Genomic DNA, 19,746 nt, shown 5'->3' with positions numbered 1-19,746 from the left:
GAGTATGTTTGGCAGTTCACATGGGATATTACATGTGCATGAGATTATTCTCATGCAAGGGAGGGGGTGGGGGCCTGCAGCAATTGAGCTCTAGACAATACTTTTTCCTTTGTGCCCCAAGCTACAAGAACTGCCTTCCCTCCAGACTTTTAAAGCTGGCTGACACAGGAAGGGCCAGCATTGTGGGAGAGAATTATGGGCCCAGCATTTTCAGTTCAAGGTTGTACTCTATCAGCTATGTCCATGCTGGCGTGCCATGGAAGGACCAATAGCAACTTGATAGATGCAGTCACTTGCTTACTTTGTCCTCAGAACTTTGCCTTAATCAGAACTTCAGTGAGGATTTGATTTAAGGACTTTTGACTTTAGGTTTCTGTTTGTGTTGAAGTTATGACATTTATGTGGTTATTCAGGCTGACCTCAGTGTGTGGGGTTCTTCTTGATAGTAGCCCAGGATTTTCATAAGCTGTGCTGCAAAGCATGGTCTAGTGTTTGGGGTTTGGAATTTTTTTTTCTGATTCTGTCTGTATGTCAGTTATTCTGAAACTTCATGCATCTTGGTATTAGTGCTTTTCATATTCAACAACTTTTTTTTTCTTCCTTTTTACACTCTTAATTGTTGTAGAATGTTATTCTTCAGTTCAGTCCTAGATACCGTGCATAGGTCAGGAATATTTATTTGAAAGAAGTGAGCAGTAAGAAGAATATAATTTCTGTAGTTTAGTACTCTGTTTACTTTTTAAAATATTTATATTTAATCTTTTCATTACTATTCTTGCTCTTCTTTTGATTTTCCTAATGTTTACTAGAAAGCCAAATGGAATATTGTGCTGGCAGTTTTTACCTGGGCAGTTTTGTAGCTGTCTTCATTTTCTTGTACCTTTTTAAACTTCTAGCTCTTGGCTTTGTATTTTATAGGCACGATTTATGACATAATTTATGTCATAAGTCTTGACAGTAAAATCAAACAACTCAGCTTTAGAGAAAGGAGGACACTTTTTATTAGGTTTTTTTTTAATCTAGCATTGCCTTTGCAAAAGAATTAGCAAAAAGTATTGTATGAGAAAACTGAGAATATAGGTTCTGAGAGGTGACCTGAAAGACTTTGACCAAAAGGATAAAAATAGTTGTCTTATAATGTATGTAGCTTGTCTTTGTAGCCTTAATCATCTTAGTGGATGTGATGCTGCATTGCTACATTGTGCATAATTTCTCAACACTCTTATCTTCTATACCTTCTGTTTTATAATTGGTTATCCGTGAGGAAAAACATCATTTTTCTCCCCATTCTGTGCAGTCTTTTCCAGGGCAGCAAAGAAATAAAAGATAGAGTGACTCAACCAAAAATGCTCTGTTGTACAGGAAACATGATCCATTGGTGATGTAAATCATTGAGGGGTTTGTTGCATCTTGTGACGTGCAGTGAGTAGGGCAGCAATTCTCCAGAGTACCAGGTTAGCTCTTTCACACATGTATCAGCTGAGTTCAAGGCTTCTCCTCTGCTTGGAGACCTGGGAAGAGTGCCTTGGTGATATGTACCAAAACTGTTACAGTCTGTAGAAATGCTTTTCTTGCCCCACACAGGATTGTGTGTCTGTGATGACGATCTTTAAAGTCTTTATTGGCTTTATATTCATATGCCAGAACAGCAAGTGTGTACCTTTCTGAGGCAATTTTTCTGAAATTCAGTGTGGCTGGTTATGGCAGCCCTTGATCTGCCAGTCTAAAGACAGTATTTACTATAGCTGTGGCTTTTCCCTAGGTTTTTATCTTTGTAGGTCAAGTGGTGTAAGAAATAATTACAGATACACTTTGCAAGGGTCATACAAATTTGTTGCAGTTTAGTTGTTGCTGTAGTCAAATCAGGTCTCAATTTTTTGTAATATATGAAGATCCACACAGTCCACCTCATTTGTAGATATGGGTGTTGGACTTTTTATTTGTCATCCCTCACCCCCCTGACAAATGAGAAACCATTTTATCAGCCAAAATTTCTTTACTGTGCAACAGGGAAAGCTCTAAGGAAACAATTCTGCCAGGGGTGGGAGGCATCCAGCTTCTACAAGAGCTCAGACAGAGACAGCCCTGATGGCCACCCAGTCACAAGGCGTGGCAGACTGTCCAAACTATCCTGTGGTGGAGTAGCAAAACAGAGAGAAATCTCCTCAAAAGCAGCTTTCCATGTATTTTCACATGAGAGAAATTGCCCTGCAATTAGAAGTTCAGGTTCTGACCCTATTTGCATATTCTGGTGGGTTTTCCTTGCTTTCATGTGTTTTTGCATTCATTATCTCCTCTTGCCCAATTCTTGTTTCAGAGCAGCTGGATTAGGTGGTACCAACATTTTAAAGTCATGGCATTTTTTTATCTATAGGGCAGCACTCTTCTATTTTTAAAGCTTAGATATGTTAAGAGTGTTTGTGCGTCATCATAGTGTCCGTTTCCTTTCTTAAGGAATTCAAGGGTGATTATTTATAAATCCTCGTAGAACAGTTATTGTTCTTTTTTAGCTTTCAAATTGGCTGCATTGAAGAGAGAATTATCACATGAGCAGACATCCTGGCTAACTGGTGTTGACTGTATTTTTTTAACACTTACTCATATATTGTATGCTATTTTGAGTCACAGTCGTTGCTAGTAAGATAATGAAGGTAGATTTGATTTTCTGATCTACTTGGTTTGAAATTCAATATGTATTGTGGATTTATATGCTGACCCTACCTGTAAATAGCAATAGCTACAACTCAGAGCTTGCAGTGATCTGAAGATCTTAATTGCTATGGAAGCTCTTTTTTTCATGTCAACAAAATCTCTTATTTAGAGTAGATGCTGTGTACAGATTGCAAGCTGTGAAAGTATGAGTTACTGTGCTTCTTTAGCACAGCAGAATTTATGTATTTTCATCATGAAGATGATGTGAAGAGGGATGACCTTCTTTGGGCAAAAAATACTGGAGTTCTGCCTTTGAAAATAATTTTGGACTGTACAGTTTCAAGGACTGGTGGGAGAGGGGTTATGGTTAGGAAAATGGGATAATGGAGGACATGTATAGCAGAATAGCCAATTGTTTAAGGAATGAGAATTATCATGCAACAAAATTGCAAGGAAATGCTGTGTTACATGGCACAGTTACGGTGTGCAGCACGTCACAGTAAACTGTTGCCCAAATGAACAACTCAGTGGGATCTAAGGAAGTTGGAATGTTCATTCAAATGGACAAGATGCTGGTAAAGAGTTAAGGAGGATTTTAAAGCAGCTCTTAAAAATCCATATTTCAGGAAGCAAATCCAGTAGAGCAATAGGTCAAATAATGCAGGCTTTTTATCCTACATGTTATAGCCTACAGGAATTCTTGCTTCAAGTCCTGTGAGCCCCTCTTCAGCCGCTCTGTGTTAGGACAATTACCAGCTGGGGTTTGGTTTTCAAATCTGGATATGGATCTAATATGCAAAGCTGTTGCAATGCGCTCATTAATTCTGTTCAGTGATAACAGTGTTAGCCTTGTTTCTAGTCAGCTCTGTGCAGTGCCAGTGAGCTGTCACTACATTTCCTCATATTTGAAAACAAATGGGTTTGCTTTTGTAATTATGAGATACACTTTGGTTTTCTGATAGTTTTGATTGTTTTAAGACACATTTTCATATTTTAAATTAATATCTGTGTAGTTAGTAAATTTAAATGAAATCAGTTGATTTTCTAGAAGTGAAATAAATATAACCTCTAACATAGCTGTCAGGTGAAAAAATATCTAGGCTGCCTTAACCATGAGTGGTTATCAGTTGTGCCAGTTTGGGAGAAATATTCTCCCCTGGAAGAGGCCATTTCTATCTAGTGCAAAGTGACTTGATGTGTTTTTTGAGTTCTCGTGTCCCAATCACTGTCAAAACCAAAGTTGTTTACTCATAAATAAAATCATCTCTTCATTAATTTCAAAGTCATTGGAAAAGAATCCTGTCCTTTAACAGCTGAAGGGGGGGAGGGAAAGTCATTGTTGTGAACCTTCAAGAGAGTGAACATTGGTTTTAAGTTCTGCTTAGTATTGCTAATTTTAGGAGATTTTGAACTGTTACCAAAGCCATTTTGGTTTACATCACCTTCTCTGTAAATTGACAGGGTGACATCCTTAATTTTAACGGATAATTGAAGTTATTGTAAAAGAAAAAAAACAAGTAATTGCTGACATAAGTGTAAAATTATTCTTTGTCTTAGATCCCAACTTTGTTCGGACTTTTCTCACAACATATAGATCCTTCTGTAGACCTCAAGAGTTGCTGAGTTTGCTAATAGAAAGGTATGCCACTGTTAAAAATACTGTTCTTATGAAGTGCATTTTTTTTCTTTTTACTTGGAGTGTGTAAGATTCTGGCTTTCCAGTTGGTTTTGGTCGCTTCAGACACCTTTTAAAAAGTTGTCCAATTCAAGGATTGCCAGTAAAATGTACAAGTTTATATCCAGAAGCTTGTGCCCAAGACTGGTGTAACAGAGGCCTAGTGCTTACACCCATCTTCTGTGCTAGATTTGAAATTCCAGAGCCTGAGCCCACGGAGGCCGACCGTATTGCCATGGAGAACGGAGACCAACCCCTTAGTGCAGAGCTGAAAAGGTTTAGGAAAGAGTACATTCAACCTGTGCAGCTAAGGTGAGTGCTGCATCCCTGGGAGCCACCCTGAATTGCTTCTGAAGTGCCACCTTTTGGCTGCACTGGCTCCTGGTGCTGCCAGAGGCCTTTCTTGCAGCTGCTTTGAAAGGGAAGATAGACTGGGCTCTAGAGTGTTTATTTATTCTTTGCTTTTGCAGAGTATTAAATGTGTGTCGACACTGGGTAGAGCACCATTTCTATGACTTTGAAAGAGATGCTGACCTTCTGAAACGTTTGGAGGAGTTCATTGGAACAGTAAGAGGTATTTACAGTTCCTTAAGTGCTGACATTTATCCTAAAGCATCCCGTTTCAGAGATACAGAGTGCGATCACTTTTGCTTTCAGGAAAAACAGGACATTATTAAATACTTATTAAATAATAAACACTATTATTATTAAATACTTCATAAAGAGCGTGAAATGGACTTTCATTAAGCCCACACACACACTATTATTCAAAATCTGGCTCTTGTTCAGAATAATGATTGTTATTTACATAAATTGAGTTTTGTTGTAGAGGGACTGGAATTAAATTTACATAATGTTAAATATGTTAATTACATAAATGAGTTTTGCTGTAGAGGGACTGAAATAGTGAAAAATAATAAGAACTGAGTCATGATGAGGACAGAATAATTGCTTTGATTGTCATTTTAAACTTTACACAGGGGTAATTTTTGTAAAGTTGGATGGTGGAAACCATTATTTCTTTGAAACAAGAGTTTCCAGTTACTTCACAGTGCATATTAGAACTGTAGGACACCTTGCTGTTGTGATTGTACAGACTTTTCCTGTTTCCTTTTAAATGAAGCCAAGACAGACATGGGAGCAATTTGTAGGAAAAGACTGTGTCAGAGAAGTACTTAGTGGTTATTTAGCCACTAAAAAGCAGGAGAATGAGGCAGCTAATTCAGTGGGTGTTACTGGTAAATTTTCAATGGACTGGTGCATGAAATTCTTATGATGCAGAGCTAAAAAGGCTTTTAGCCTTTCAGTTTTATTCTCAGCTTTGATGGCAAATTCAGTACAGGAAGAAGCTTCTCCCTGTTTGTTATTTTGACTTTCTAGGTTATCTGAGGTAATCACGTGCTCTTGCCCAAACTAGAAAGTTCAAGGTGTTTGTAGAAGTGCATTTTGGGCAAAACAAGGTTTGTTCCCAAAAACTCACTGTAAACTCAAAAAAGAAAGAAAAGCACCTAAATCAGGGCAGGAGTCTAATTTGGGTGTTCTGATTTGTGCTTGGGCAAAGTTGTGCTCAGCATTGGCTGTTGAGGAATTCTTTCTGTCTTTGAATACTTTACATTTGTGTAGAGAATGCCAATCCTAAAGAATATATGATTGCTTTAATTTATTAGGTTTTGGGGTTACTGATTACTGAATTATACTGATGTCTTAGTAAAAACAGTATTAACTAAATAGTAATTTTCTCTGTGTGCCAGGCAAAGCCATGAAGAAGTGGGTTGAATCCATCACAAAGATAATCAACAGGAAAAAGCAGGCACAAGCCATTGGGCCGAGCCACAACATCACTTTTGAGAGCCCCCCTCCAGCAATTGAGTGGCACATCAGCAAACCAGGGCACACAGAGACTTTTGACTTGCTCACTCTGCATCCCATAGAAATCGCTCGGCAGCTCACTTTGCTGGAGTCAGATTTTTACAGGTAACTTTCCTCCACTGAGAAACACGTGGCACAAACCAAAGTATTCTCCATGCCTGAAATTGTTTCTGTGGGCCTCTGATGTGAAGCCCCACAGAAATTAAGGGACTTTACCAGTGGTGTGTATTAGTTTCCATTTTTCAGTGGAAGCTCTCTTAAAGACAATATTTGTTTTATCCTCCCCAAGTTAATGTACAGTATGTGTGATTGCTGCATACTGTTAATTGTCTTGTGCTCCAGCCTTCTCTTGGTATTTTCTGAGTAGATCAAACTTTGAGAAGTATGAACAATTATTAAATCAGTTTTCTTCACATCCTGCTTTGTGTAGCAAATTAAGGAACGTGTCAGATCTCATCAGCTAAGAAATTATTCAGGCATTGGAAGCTCACATTTTGTTAGAGTGAACAAGATAGAGATTTCATTCTTCATCTAGATGTACAGAGGTGCTTAAGAGTGACATACATTAAGAAATATCTACTGTCTAAAAAAGAACTGTAGAAATATCATTTAGTCATGAGGACAGCCTAATGTTGTAGAAGGGATACCTTAAGAATTTATTTCTAAATATGAATTCCAAATTCAGTGAAAATCAAGAGGGTTTGGAAAAATAATACCTTACTGCTTTTAGTTACATTTGTTGGTAAAACATCTACTTTTCCAGAGCTGTGCAGCCATCAGAACTAGTTGGAAGTGTGTGGACAAAGGAAGATAAAGAAATTAATTCTCCCAACCTTCTTAAAATGATAAGGCATACAACTAACCTAACTCTGTGGTTTGAAAAGTAAGTGACTTTCCTGAATCTGCACCTGCTCCATACTGGGACATTTACAGACCATTCACAAGTATGCTGTGAAAAATTCTGTTCTAGGAGAATTCCTGTTTTGGTGTTTAGATGCTAAAACTGGTCCCTGTGAGAAATTTAACATAGTGGTCTCAAGCTTTGTATTCTTAGAATATTTTCAAATCTTTAAGACATTTTCAGAACTACCTCAAGTAATTTGATAAAATCCTATTTGTTTGTGTTACAAGTTAATATTTGACTTTGGAAACCTCATCAGTGCTTTAATACAAACCCCAATGTTCTTGTGTATTTAGATGCATTGTAGAAACAGAAAACCTAGAGGAGAGAGTAATTGTAGTGAGCCGGATAATTGAGATCCTGCAAGTTTTTCAAGAGCTAAACAACTTTAATGGTGTCCTTGAGATTGTCAGTGCTATGAACTCCGCAGCAGTTTATAGGTTGGATCACACATTTGAGGTACAGTGAAATGTTTTCCACTTTTGCTATGGCAGTGTCATGCAGGGTACCTTGGCTGCACTGAAAGCCTGTCTTGTCAGTAAGCATTTGCTTCCAAGGAGCAAGGAAAGTAAATCCCCCAAGAAATGAATCAACCAGGGTGGAAGAGAGAGGGTTTTTCCTTGGTTTCAGAAGCAAGAAATCCACCCCCACTTAAGCAAGGCATCTCAGGATGGTGGGGCAGTGTCCTCATGGTCCCTGATTCAAGTGCCAGTGGGAGACCATACTCTCAGTACTGTTGCTGGGCCATGCCTTTATCTTCTCTTTCCAAACCACCTGTTTGATCTCTCTTTTAAGCAAATTCCAAGTCGCCAGAAGAAGATCTTAGAAGAAGCCTATGAGCTGAGTGAGGACCATTATAAGAAATACTTGGCAAAACTCAGGTCCATTAATCCTCCTTGTGTGCCTTTTTTTGGTGAGTACCTGTGGTTTGGATGAGCCATGTCCCACATTAACATTTGGAAAGTATTGAGCTAAGGGACTAAACAGAGTATGAACAATAGAAAGAAAAGTCAATTTTAACAGGACAGATGGGTTGGAATTTTAGGTGCCCAGACATGAATATGTGAAAAAAACCCTAAAGCGACTATTCAAGGAAGATACTGTTTGCAGTAAAAATAAGTATGTCTGCAATATCCTATTTGATGCAATATCCATATTTGCTGATTTTTACTTTGTGTGGTTTACAGTGTGGTTTGAACTGTTACAACCAGATATACTCTCAATAGAAGGTGGTCACATTAGAAATATTATTGCCATTGACTGGGAGAAAAAGAAAGGTCCTCTTCCTCATCAAGGGTGCCAAGAAATACAGTTAGAGTTTCATTTCTATTAAAAAGTCTAATTTCTGTAGGAACAGAGTTTGGAAAGCAAGCATCCTCTTTATCATCAGATTTAACAGTTTTTCTTTGAAGTGGATTGCTGACATTAAGCAGATTGTGATGCTAAGCACATGTCACTCCTGTTCTTAAGCATCCACTTAAATGTTTGCTACAGATCAGTTCCAAGTCTGGACAGTGCACTTGTCCAACATAGGCTTCAAGCCAAAACTGAAAGAAAATAGTGTTTTTTGGCCTTTTACAGATTGGGGAAAGATATACTCCAGAGCTCTGCAAAGAAAGATAAGATCAACTAAGAAACCTTCTGTCCTGCTTCAGAGATGAGTAGAGGTTAGCAGGATCACATGAATAGCTTTAGTTATTTCTGTCAAGTAATAATGACAATTCCAGACACATGATCTATGAAGTGGAGAGCACTTTTTACTTCCTAATCTTCAAATTATTTGATGCAATTATGAAACCGAGATAAAACTTGAAAATAATTTTTGGAGTTTAGCTGCGATATCTAATGGAGAAGAGGAGTTAAGAGAAAGCATTCCTGTTCAGTGTCCCCTTGTAGTGTTCAGTTGTATGAGCTTCCTAAACCATAGAAAGGTGCACAGACTTTGGGACTTTGAGGCAAAAAGGCATCTTTCTGGAAAAGGCATGTTAAAATATTTAAATTGTTGCCCTTGTTGGAAGGTGAGGTGCAATTCTCTTGTTGACCCTAACAAAGGGTTTTCTAAATAATTGCAGTGCACAAATTAATTTAAGAATTCCTTGCATTCCAGTCCTGACTTCCTCCTTGTTTTGTACTCTGTGTTGAAAACCTCTTCTGTTGTTGTTTAGGGATTTACTTAACCAACATTTTGAAAACAGAAGAAGGCAATCCTGAATTTCTCAAGCGCCATGGGAAAGACCTTATAAACTTCAGCAAGAGAAGGAAGGTAGCTGAGATAACAGGGGAAATCCAGCAGTACCAGAACCAGCCATATTGTTTAAGAGTGGAATTTGACATCAGGGTAAGTGACACAATTTCCTTCTGTGGTGATTTTGTTAGCTGACAGTCCATAAGGACAGACTGAATTCACATAGATTTGGTCTGACTGAATCAGAGATGAGCAGAGGACCTGTCATAAAACCTCTCTTGGGTCTCAGTGTAAGAAAGGGCAGAAAGCTCAATGCTTGCAGTTTCTTGGGTTTGTTTCATTTTTCTCATCTGTTGGGACATTGGTAGATCTTCTTATTGATCAGTGTTAGACAGGAACTGAAACTGGCAGATTCTCATTGTCCTTCACTCAGTTGCAATTATTTGCCCAGTTGTCTTTTCCTCCTCTGTTACACTGCCTTTATGTTCCATGTTTACCTGATAGCACTGTGTTTATGTTTATATATTGATGGAGATGATACTCACATCTTTCTTTCCTTCTCATGGTACTTGTTTTCCTTGGTCTGAGGTGTTGTCTAAGCAGTGTCTTCTCTGGTTGCTTTCCTTTCTTCCTTTTTTCTTTTTTTCTTGACATCTTTTGTGATGTGTGCTTTCAGAGAGTCACAGGACAGGTTATCTTAAGAGATTCTGCAAGGTTTTTTTTATTTGTTCTCCTCAGGCTTTGACAGAATGCATTATGGGAGCAGTCTTCCATGCATCACTGTAAAGTTGGATTGTTTGCAGCTTTTTCTGGAAGTGTTTGGGCAAACCTGGTCTGACTTTGCACTGCAGAGAGCATTTAGGGTACTTGCACAGCTGGTTTTCAGGCCAAGCATAGCAGTAGCCATGTCCAGAAAAGGCCTAGTGACAAGCAGATTTAATAGCTTAAGTCTGTCATTACCTCTGACTCCAGCATTTTCTCTCTTTTCTTGAACAGCTGGGATCATTTGTGCTGTAGAAACAAGCAGTATTAAAAAGCATCTTAGCTGACAAGTTGTCTGCCTTCATGTATTGCAGAGATTTTTTGAAAACCTGAATCCAATGGGAAACAGCGTGGAGACAGAATTTACAGATTATCTCTTCAACAAGTCACTGGAGATAGAGCCACGAAATGTCAAGCCTCCTCCAAGATTTGTTAGTATTCAATTTTTGCATTTATTTTTCCAAAAGTGCTTACCTTTGTCTTTCATAAATGGCAGAAGTAATTTCAGATCTCTGACTTCATAACTACAAAGCTACATTTAAGCGATTCCACAGCCTTTTGATTTTGGTTGATATTTTCTGTCATTTCAGCCCAAGAAGTACAGCTACCCTCTCAAGTCCCCAGGTGTTCGTCCCTCTAATCCAAGGCCAGGCACCATGAGGCATCCCACGCCCCTGCAGCAGGAGCCAAGGAAAATCAGCTACAGCCGCATCCCCGAGAGCGAGACGGAAGCGACGGCGTCGGCGCCCAACTCGCCGCGGACCCCGCTGACCCCACCCCCTGCCTCCGCCACGTCCAGCACCACCGACGCCTGCAGCGTCTTCGACTCAGACCCCTCCAGCCCTTTCCATACACGTAGGTGCTCACAGCACGTGCCACTCACATTTTGTGGTGCTAGGCAGGGGAAATCAGGTCTAGCCTTCTCAAGTGACTGTAAAAATCATTGCTTTTGTCTCCTTGCAGCATCAAAAACTTTCAATGTTTCTTACTCACTTTTTCTTTAAAAGTTTTTATTGTAAAGGAGAAACTGAACAGAATTAGATGTGTTACATAGGGACTGATACAAGTCTTTGGAGGACCTTCAAAACTGAAGGCAGAGGTAATCTCTAGGGCCCATATATGTCCCAAGCAAACTTGGGGGATTTGGTGCCATATGTATTTGTGTGAATGTATTTGGTGAGTATCTGATGGTAAACATTGAGAATAAAAAATGAATTGTTTGTAGGTGCCTTATTCTGCTGCCTGCAGTTCGGAACTGATTTCTGTGTACGTGGATGGTATTCCTGCAGAAGTTAAAATCAGTATTTGCTTGCTTTAAATCCATCAGGATCTATCCACACCTCTTTTTCTCCTTGGATGTATTTTCCAACATCCAAGGAAGCTCATATTTTATGGTGTGTCCTCAATATTTAATAATGGATGTAGGCTCCTTTCACATACAAGGGTTTTCAGAGGTTACTCCTGTGTTCAGCTGGTTGCCACAGGGAGGTGAAATTACTTCCTAACGGCAGAAGTTCCTTAGCAGATCTGTGCCATTGCTGAGTGTCCAAGCCAGGTCTTTGGAAAGCCTCTGGAGAAAGGATTTCTTTGTTGTTGGGTCCATTGGCTGCAGGTTCAGGATATTATTTTAGTGATATTGTGATATAAGAACAAGTTTGTGGTGTGGTTTTGGTCTCAAGGATTACTTAAGAAAGTTCAGGAGCTGATGGCCACAGAGATCTTTGCATTCAGAAAAGCAGTTTCTCTGGCAGCTGCAAGTTAGAGGCTTGTTTCGTTGTCTTTATTTGCCACTTCTTGATTCATGATGCTTTTTATGAGCAATTGCTTTATTATTTATGGCACCTCAATTGGCAGCAATATTGAGCCAAAAATTCATAATTATCTACAGGGTTTTTTTATGTCCCTTAGGATCTGCTTCTGTGTCATCCATAAACTTTACCAAAACTTCAGATGATGCTCCTGTCCCTCCTCCTGTTCCTCCACGAAGAAGACCAGAATCTGCCCCAGCTGAATCCTCCCCATCAAAAGTAAGTAAGCAGAAAAAAGGTCATTTGTTTTTCTGGGAGAAGAAGGACAGGGTATGATAGAAAAGTAACTCTCAAAGATAGTACATTTATTTTTTTAAGAACTGTATGTGAAAGAGTAAGCAGCCATGTATTTCAGGCCTTCACAGCTCTACCTCACTGTCTTGATCTCAGACAAATGAAAATAGATGGGACCTAAATTTAGGGTTAGAAATGTCTCATCTACTGATGTGCTATGCTCAGGCCCTTACATTGCCTGTGAGAACTTGGGGCTTCAGGCAGGTGTTTCCATCTGGGATTAATTATTCCAGACTATAGGTTTAGGAAATATGAATAAGAGTAAGAACTGATGAACAGTAATGATGGAAAGTGCTGTACACAACTCAGTCCTCTGGAAAGTTTCACCAGAATATTTGATCCTGATGTTGTGGTGCTCAAGTGCTTGCTTTACCCATCCTGTCTGCCTGCCTGCTTAAGGCATTCCTACATTTTCCTTTTGCATTTGTCTGGCAACTGGGATCTGATCCAGCCTTTGTTGCAGACACTGTCAAATTTCACCTGATTTCAGTGGAAGCTCATTTGTGACTTCAGATTTGAAAATCCTACACAAAATTACTTCAGAGCAGATATGTCTTTGAAGAGAGCTTATAAGTGGCTCTTCAGCAGTTATTTTCAGACTACATGCAACTGTTTTGCCAGTCAGCAGAAGTTGACACATCACCAAAATGTATCTGAAATCCTACCAAAATATATTTCAAATCATTGTGTACGTGATACGGTGTTGGATATCAGTTATCCTGTCAGTATGGTCTGCAACTTGGGAGCTGCTCACTTCCATAGTTCTGACTACTTAACTCCATCTTCTGAGCATAGCTTATTTTTTTCCCTGTTCAGCATCATCAGCCTCTCCCTTTTTCTAGTTTTCTTGAAGAAATTCCTGGCGTGTTAGCCCATTCCAAGTGCTTTTTACTGGGGAAGTGTTGGAAGATATCCAAACCTCCCCAACAAGCAGACCTGGAACTAGCATGGAAATTGTTCCTTTGACCATTCTTTGCCTTTCCCTTGTCCCTCTCTGTGCATCTTCATTCCTTCCATCCTTGGCTGTTCACTCGTCTGTTGCTGCAGACCGGCTAAGAGCAATCTGCAGTGCAGGAGGGGGCTTCTGTTTGACAGCAGGGTCCTGTGCTTTGCTGCCACTCTGGAATTTTACTGACCAAAGTGTTTGTGTACCTCAGATCACTTCTGCACACCTGGACAACCCACCAGCAATCCCTCCTAGGCAGCCAACCTCTAAAGTGTATTCTCCAAGGTACTCGGTGCCTGATCGGACCTGCATCTCTGACTCCTGTGTTACCCCTGCCAACCCTCCCGAGTTACCGCCACGGGAACCTGTGCGAACTCCAGATGTTTTCTCTAGCTCACCACTACACCTCCAGCCTCCACCCCTGGGGAGAAAAAGCGAACTTGGTAACACCTTTTTCCCAAACAGCCCCTCTCCCTTCACGCCCCCTCCCCCCCAGACACCTTCTCCACATGTAGCACGGAGGCACCTGCCATCACCGCCTTTGATACCGCAGGATGTGGACCTCCCTTCTGTTGCTGGACCACCCATTCCTCCACGACAAAGCACTTCTCAACATATCCCAAAGCTTCCTCCAAAAACTTACAAAAGGGAGCACACGCACCCATCGATGCATCGGGATGGGCCGCCCTTGCTGGAGAACGCCCCCTCCTCCTGAACTGTCCCTCGCGCTGGGAGTCGCATTTTCCTGGTGCTATGTCTGTTGCTGGCAATGGATGCACTGAACCTGGTGGTGTCAAGGAGTTGGGACGTGTATGCCAAACACTAAGAACTCTCCAATGCGTTGGAAATGTAGTGTACAGAAATGGAATTGCAAAAACAGACTTTCTAGTGGAAAACCCGGTTAACTTGCTATTCTTGTTTTAGTATGCAGGACTTTGTTCTAAAGTAATTGGACAGCTGATTGTACCAGAAAACAGTCTGGAGAGACTTCTTTGGCCAATGAGCAGAGACTGTGTTTTTGTAATGATCAATAATGCCCAGTACAGGAAGGAAAAACAGTCTTGTATCTATCAGTTCCATACAGTGGCACAGTTTTCGGAATGAAAACATTATGCACTTTTTTTAAATCTCAAACAGGGAACTTTATATCCTTCTTAATTTTCCTTTGCTTTACTTACTCCCTGCTTTAAAATACCTTCCTAAAATTATGAGAAGGACTGTGAGGAAGATCTGTGGTACCTAACCGAGCTAGAATTAAGGCAAAGCACTGTATTGCGGTCCTGTTTACAAGTTGTTACAATGAGTAGTAGGGGGTACCTAGGCTTCACCAAAGAGGTACTTTATTATTATTTTCTGAAATACTGTGGTGCCAGTTCAAAAATAAATTTTTGCCAGGAAGCATAATGTCTAATTATTGCTTTCTTTAGATAGAGCTGATGAAAGTCTTACATCATTAAGGTGACAGCAAATTTTTTTTTTTAAAAGCAGCACTATCATCTGAAGCAAATATACTACATTTAGAAGACTGTTAATCTCTGCTAGGTTATGTCATGTTCTTTTTAAGGTTTACTGATAATCCATTTCATGGCTAGTAGCTATTCTTTTTCAGTCATGCCATGAAAACAGTCACTTGTCAACTTCCATAGCTATTGTCATGTTTTACTAACAATAGATTAATCAGCATACATAGGATTGCCTTGCAGTTGCATAAATCGTGTGTATATAGTGAATGTTGCATAAATATACTTGCAGATTGTTTTTAATTTAATTGAAATAAAGATAAAGATATGTTTGGCTGACATACGTTAAATTATTAATGGACAAATGTTCAACTTAGTTTTTCAGTTAAGCACTGAGGGGGATAAAAGCCCATCTTGTGGTATGTATTTTTCCTAGTTCAGTGTATGTATTTTAGTAATGAGAGACTAAAGAGGTGTTTCTGGCATGTTACAAATAATAATTCATTAATATTTTGAGAGGCTGGGTTACTCCCAAAGTGAATTATTATACCTTATGAAATGTTTCCCATGTCCTGTATGACATGTTAGAAAAAAATCAAACTTCTATTAATCTTTACAGTGGCTTTTTCTTTCCAAAATACACATGACAAAACAGGTATGTTGTAACTATTCTGACATGGTTTATCCATAAACCTGCTTGCTGCTCTTCAACTCCAGACCAGATCGGGACAGTAATGGATGGCAGTTGTTGAAGAAAAGGAGCTCTGTAATGTCCTCTACAGAAGGTATGTGAAGCATAAAGTGTCTCATGTTCAGTTCACGTGGCTCATGGGGCAAGTAAAATTCCCTCACATATCCTCTTTGGAAGAAGAGCACACCTCAGAATCTTGGAAAGCTGAGTCCCTTACAGATAGTGTCAGTTGAATGATGGCAGAAATCACCTTTTTTAATGCTTTCAGCAATGCCATTGATCAGGGCCCTTTGATCCTTTGGTGTGGTCATTACATTGGGAAAGCATTTCCTCAACAGAAATGGCAGTTTTCACCAAAGTCAGATCTTGAAATTGTCAGTTGTATTCCTTCTTAGATGTCTTTAACAATGTTGTTTTGAAACATTTTTTCTGGCAAAAGAAAAGCAAAGTGAAAATCTCAAAACCTTGGCTTCAGAGGACAATGTTATATGGGAGCTTTATAAAAACTGTCAAGCCACAGGAGGTGTAGTTTGGGTTATGGATTCTTTGGATAAAAACACTATGATGGCCATACTGTTGGTAGTGTTACCTAAATTATTAGCTCCTCAGTGGGTTACCAGGAAAACTCCATAAATTGAGACTTTCTGATCTATATTTCCTCTTCGGCACATTTTTGTCTGTGCTGTTTTGCAGCCAAGGCAGAGCAGGCCACCCAGTGGTCAGGGTGCTCAGTCAGGAGGGACCTCATATGGCTTCTGCTAATCAGCAGATTTCTTAAATGTCAGTAGGTTTCTGCTTTCCTTTGTGAAATGGAGAATGCTGTTCCCTGTTTGTGGTGGAGGTTAAAAGTGCTTTCCTGGTGAGATACTCAGACAACAGGTGACAATGGAGGCCATGCAAGAACCTAAAGTAAACGTTCTTTGGAGCCCAGGGGTCAGTCACAGTGCACAAATCATGGTGTTGACCCAGCTGCAAACAGGAAGGACAGGGTCAGAATCAAACCTGTAGCATTTAGGAGTTGAATACAATTGCTAAGCCACTTGTGTGGTTTGTGTCATGGCAGCTGTGTGTTAATAATTTCTGATCTGGAATGGCTTCTTACTTGGATCATGTTTGCATTAGTAACAATACTTTTCAGATAGAAAATTAAATAATTTTAATGATGCTCTCTGTCTCCTTGGTAAAATGACCCTGATTTGGTCTGGTGTGGCCTGGACAATGAAAGGGGCTCGTGTGGAGGTCTGGAGCGTTGCTGTATTATTGTAGAGAGCTGATATATGGCTAAAAGTCATCCAAAACCACTGCAAGCTGTTTAGGCAGGGTTATGTAGCAGAAGTTCATAGGTTTATAAGAAAGTTGGGGACAGCCTTTTTTTGGCAGGGCCTCTTGCAATAGAACAGAGAATAATGGCTTTAAACTAAAGGAGGGTAGATTTAGACAAAGTATAAGGAAGAAATTTTTTACAGTGGGTGTGGTGAACCACTGGAACAGGTAGCCCAGAGGTGGAAGATGCCCCATCCCTGGCAACATTCAGTCAGGCTGGAAGAGCTCTCAGCAGCCAGCTCTAGGTGAAGATGTCCCTGCTCATTGCAGGGGGCTGGACTAGAAGGTCTTTAAAGATTTTTATCCAACCCAGACTGTTCATGGTTCTGTGGTGATTTTGCAGGTGCTGAGCATTTCCCTGTGTCCAGCTGCTATGTGGGAAGTCACTGTTGTGCTGCCTGGTGACCCCATGGTGACACATTATTGTGATGGCATTCAGCAGCCCCTGCAGCAAACTTGTCTGCTCATGGGGAATGTTGTCCTCTTTCACGGTTGATGCCATGGAAGCACTGGAGTGCTCCATCCTCAAGAAGCCATTTCCAATGTAGCTAACCTGGTGCTCTAATATGCCTCTCATAAGGGAGGGAGAGGTTAGTCTCAGTAAGAGCATGCTAATGCACTGGATTTTAGATCCTTCATGTTTCAGAGTGACATTGTGGGATTATTTAATCATTTTTCTTTCGTGTGTGTTTTAAATTAGATTTTCCCAGTGATATCACTGGAGGTACCACTGTTGAACATAGTAGATTATTGTGCTTCATTGAAAAGATTGTTGAATTGTCATTTCTAAATCCATACAGTGCATAGGTGAAGGCTTTCTTTGGGAGACAAACCTGTGGCCTAATACAGGCGTAAAGACAAAATGCTCTTAACTTATTTTGTAAATCCCATTCCTTATTTTCCATTAAAAAAAAAACAAGCCACCCTTAAATGCATTTTTCTGCCCACTGAGAGCAAATTTACCTTTTGTGTTCAGTGGAAAATAGTGCATTATGAGGGAAATGAAGTAAAGAATAAGGTTTTTTCTTACTTTCTAGCCAGCAAGTGTGAAATCCTGTACTGGGTGGCTGAAAAGTTGAAAGGGAGAAATAAAATAAAAACCCTCTTGTCAGATGCATGACAATTTAGCTGCCAAATGTACAGAACATCTGTAATATTTTTAAAAAGAAGGTAACCAAAGGTAAGTGATGAAGGGCACATATTATTGGAATTGCTTTGGACAAGTTTGTTGCATCTATTTCAGAGTAAGCCTTTTTTTGTTTTGAGTCTAGGATGGCTGACTTAAACAGGAGTGTAGCTATGAAAGGTGTGGTCTAGAAGAGTCTTTAAGGAGATGAAGATCTGTCACAGTGAGCTACACCAACAACAGGATCTTGACCAAGAGACTTGAGAGTGAATCAGCTGAGTTCTGAATAAGGGCCTTAGAACTTTGTGTAGGGAACAGTCTGCTTGCATGGCTGGACTTGTAGGGATAGAGGATTGTGTAAGTAATGCTGCCTCAGAGAGGGACCAGAGAAACATCTTAATGGATGCAACCTTCTGGCTGATTCAGTGCAGGAGGCAACAGCAGTATTTAAAGGCAACGTTTATTTGGCAAAGGAAGAAAAATAATCCAGAGCACACATGTACACTAAAGATGGATTTGAAATGGACCCTCTGACAGGTTGTGTGTGTGTGGTGCTGAGCATCATTCATTCATACTGTTTACATTTGCAGCAGGTACAAGGACATCTCAAGTGGTAAGTATAGGCATGGAAGTAAGAACTCATAGAGAATCAAAAAGAAATAACCATCAGTTCTGACTGTGCTTTAAATCACTAAAATAGAAGCTGAAATCCACATGCATTTTACAAGCAAGGGTCTGCCACTTTGGAAGGATTTCCTCACCCAGGAGATGTTAGAAGGTAGGGTTTTTTCCTTTGTCCTGTTTCTGTCCTGGCATTTTGCTTGGCAAATATGAAAAGGAGGTTTGTTTTGTGAGATTAAAGTGTCATTACATACTTGAGACCACAAAAATCAGAGCCCTTGACAGCATCAGTGCATTACAATGGACACTTGTCCATAATGATACAGTTCTCATTCCATGGATGAACAAACAGTTCTGTCTGTGGCTGATTCCTGTGCAGAACAAACAGGCTTTGCTGATGCTTCAGTTATAAGTATCTGACTTTTCCTATATAATTTCTATCCTGGCCCTGCACGATCAGACTAAAAGCTGCCAAGTCCTAGGAACTGTCCTTGTGATTCAGTGGCTGGTCAGCATGAAGCAGTCCTGACTGGAAAGGGACATGGAATTTGTAATTTTATGAGGATGTGAGGGAAAGGGAAGGAGATGGAAGGGAATTTTTTTGCTATTAAAAGCCTTACATTAAAAAAATCTTCCCAGAGTAGTTTCCAAAAGCTAGGGGAGGAAAGTATGGTACTTCTTTCCTTTTTGTAAGGAGGAGAAGTGGATATTTGTTTCATTAAAATCTATAGGAGAGGGACCAGCTAAAACATTTTCATCTTTGGGGTTTTGCTTGGTCACATTCTTGAAATGTTGGGAAAACCTTGATTGCAGTAAAGGATGGATTTTGTCTGTCTGGATAGCCCTTTTCACACACACCCCTCTGCCTCCAGCAGAAGAGGAAAAAACAGGTGGTAGGTGCAGGTCAGTCAACACTGGAGAGCTCTGGGCCCTGCATCTGCAGCAGGTATTGGCCACTGCATCCATGGACACCTGCTCTGGACTCCCTGTCCTGCTGCCACGGCCAGGAGAGCCATGCAGCATGGTGGGTGCTCTTCTCTTGGCCCCAAAACCAACCACCCTTGTGCTGATGCAGGGAGTCCCAAGCCCCCAGTCTCACAGGATTTCCCCCAAGGCATTGCTGTGGGCCCCATGGAGACAATTCACAACTTTTTAAGGTGAAGCTGTCCTTTGGACAGACCAGAGTCCCAGGTGTGTCAAAACAAGGTGATAAAACCCGAGTTCACTTGAAACTGCCCTCAGAAGGTCCCAGCTTCTGGTGGCACCAGAGCTCACCAGGACTGCACTGGTCACCCACTGAGCCAGTGGTGCTCTCACTGCTGGTGTGTGACACGGGTATCACAGCAGAGCTTCTCTCAGTCCTCTGCAGAGATCAGGAACTGAGGGTTTGTCACGTCCAGGTGTGAGGAGGATGGCCTGTTCGTGGCCTCGTT

General features: G+C 40.4%; 1 protein-coding gene across 1 annotated transcript in view; it reads left to right on the top strand.

Moving 5' to 3' along the window:
* Positions 1 to 14,891, top strand: part of SOS1 (SOS Ras/Rac guanine nucleotide exchange factor 1) — a 45,608-nt gene extending 30,717 nt beyond the window's left edge. Inside the window, exons 11-22 of the mRNA XM_036380177.2 lie at positions 4,210 to 4,291; positions 4,517 to 4,639; positions 4,798 to 4,901; positions 6,079 to 6,301; positions 6,960 to 7,079; positions 7,394 to 7,556; positions 7,893 to 8,010; positions 9,263 to 9,435; positions 10,359 to 10,475; positions 10,635 to 10,899; positions 11,953 to 12,071; positions 13,304 to 14,891. Coding sequence (XP_036236070.1) covers positions 4,210 to 4,291; positions 4,517 to 4,639; positions 4,798 to 4,901; positions 6,079 to 6,301; positions 6,960 to 7,079; positions 7,394 to 7,556; positions 7,893 to 8,010; positions 9,263 to 9,435; positions 10,359 to 10,475; positions 10,635 to 10,899; positions 11,953 to 12,071; positions 13,304 to 13,807 — 2,111 coding nt within the window. The 3' untranslated portion in view covers positions 13,808 to 14,891. The remainder of the gene's footprint in view (positions 1 to 4,209; positions 4,292 to 4,516; positions 4,640 to 4,797; positions 4,902 to 6,078; positions 6,302 to 6,959; positions 7,080 to 7,393; positions 7,557 to 7,892; positions 8,011 to 9,262; positions 9,436 to 10,358; positions 10,476 to 10,634; positions 10,900 to 11,952; positions 12,072 to 13,303) is intronic.
* Positions 14,892 to 19,746: the final 4,855 nt, after the last annotated feature.

This window comes from Molothrus ater, chromosome 3 (assembly GCF_012460135.2).
Source record: "Molothrus ater isolate BHLD 08-10-18 breed brown headed cowbird chromosome 3, BPBGC_Mater_1.1, whole genome shotgun sequence".
In the NCBI taxonomy this organism is placed as follows: Eukaryota; Metazoa; Chordata; class Aves; order Passeriformes; family Icteridae; genus Molothrus; species Molothrus ater.
The sequence above is the reverse complement of the archived record's forward strand: the minus strand, read 5'-3'. Positions and strand labels throughout refer to the sequence as shown.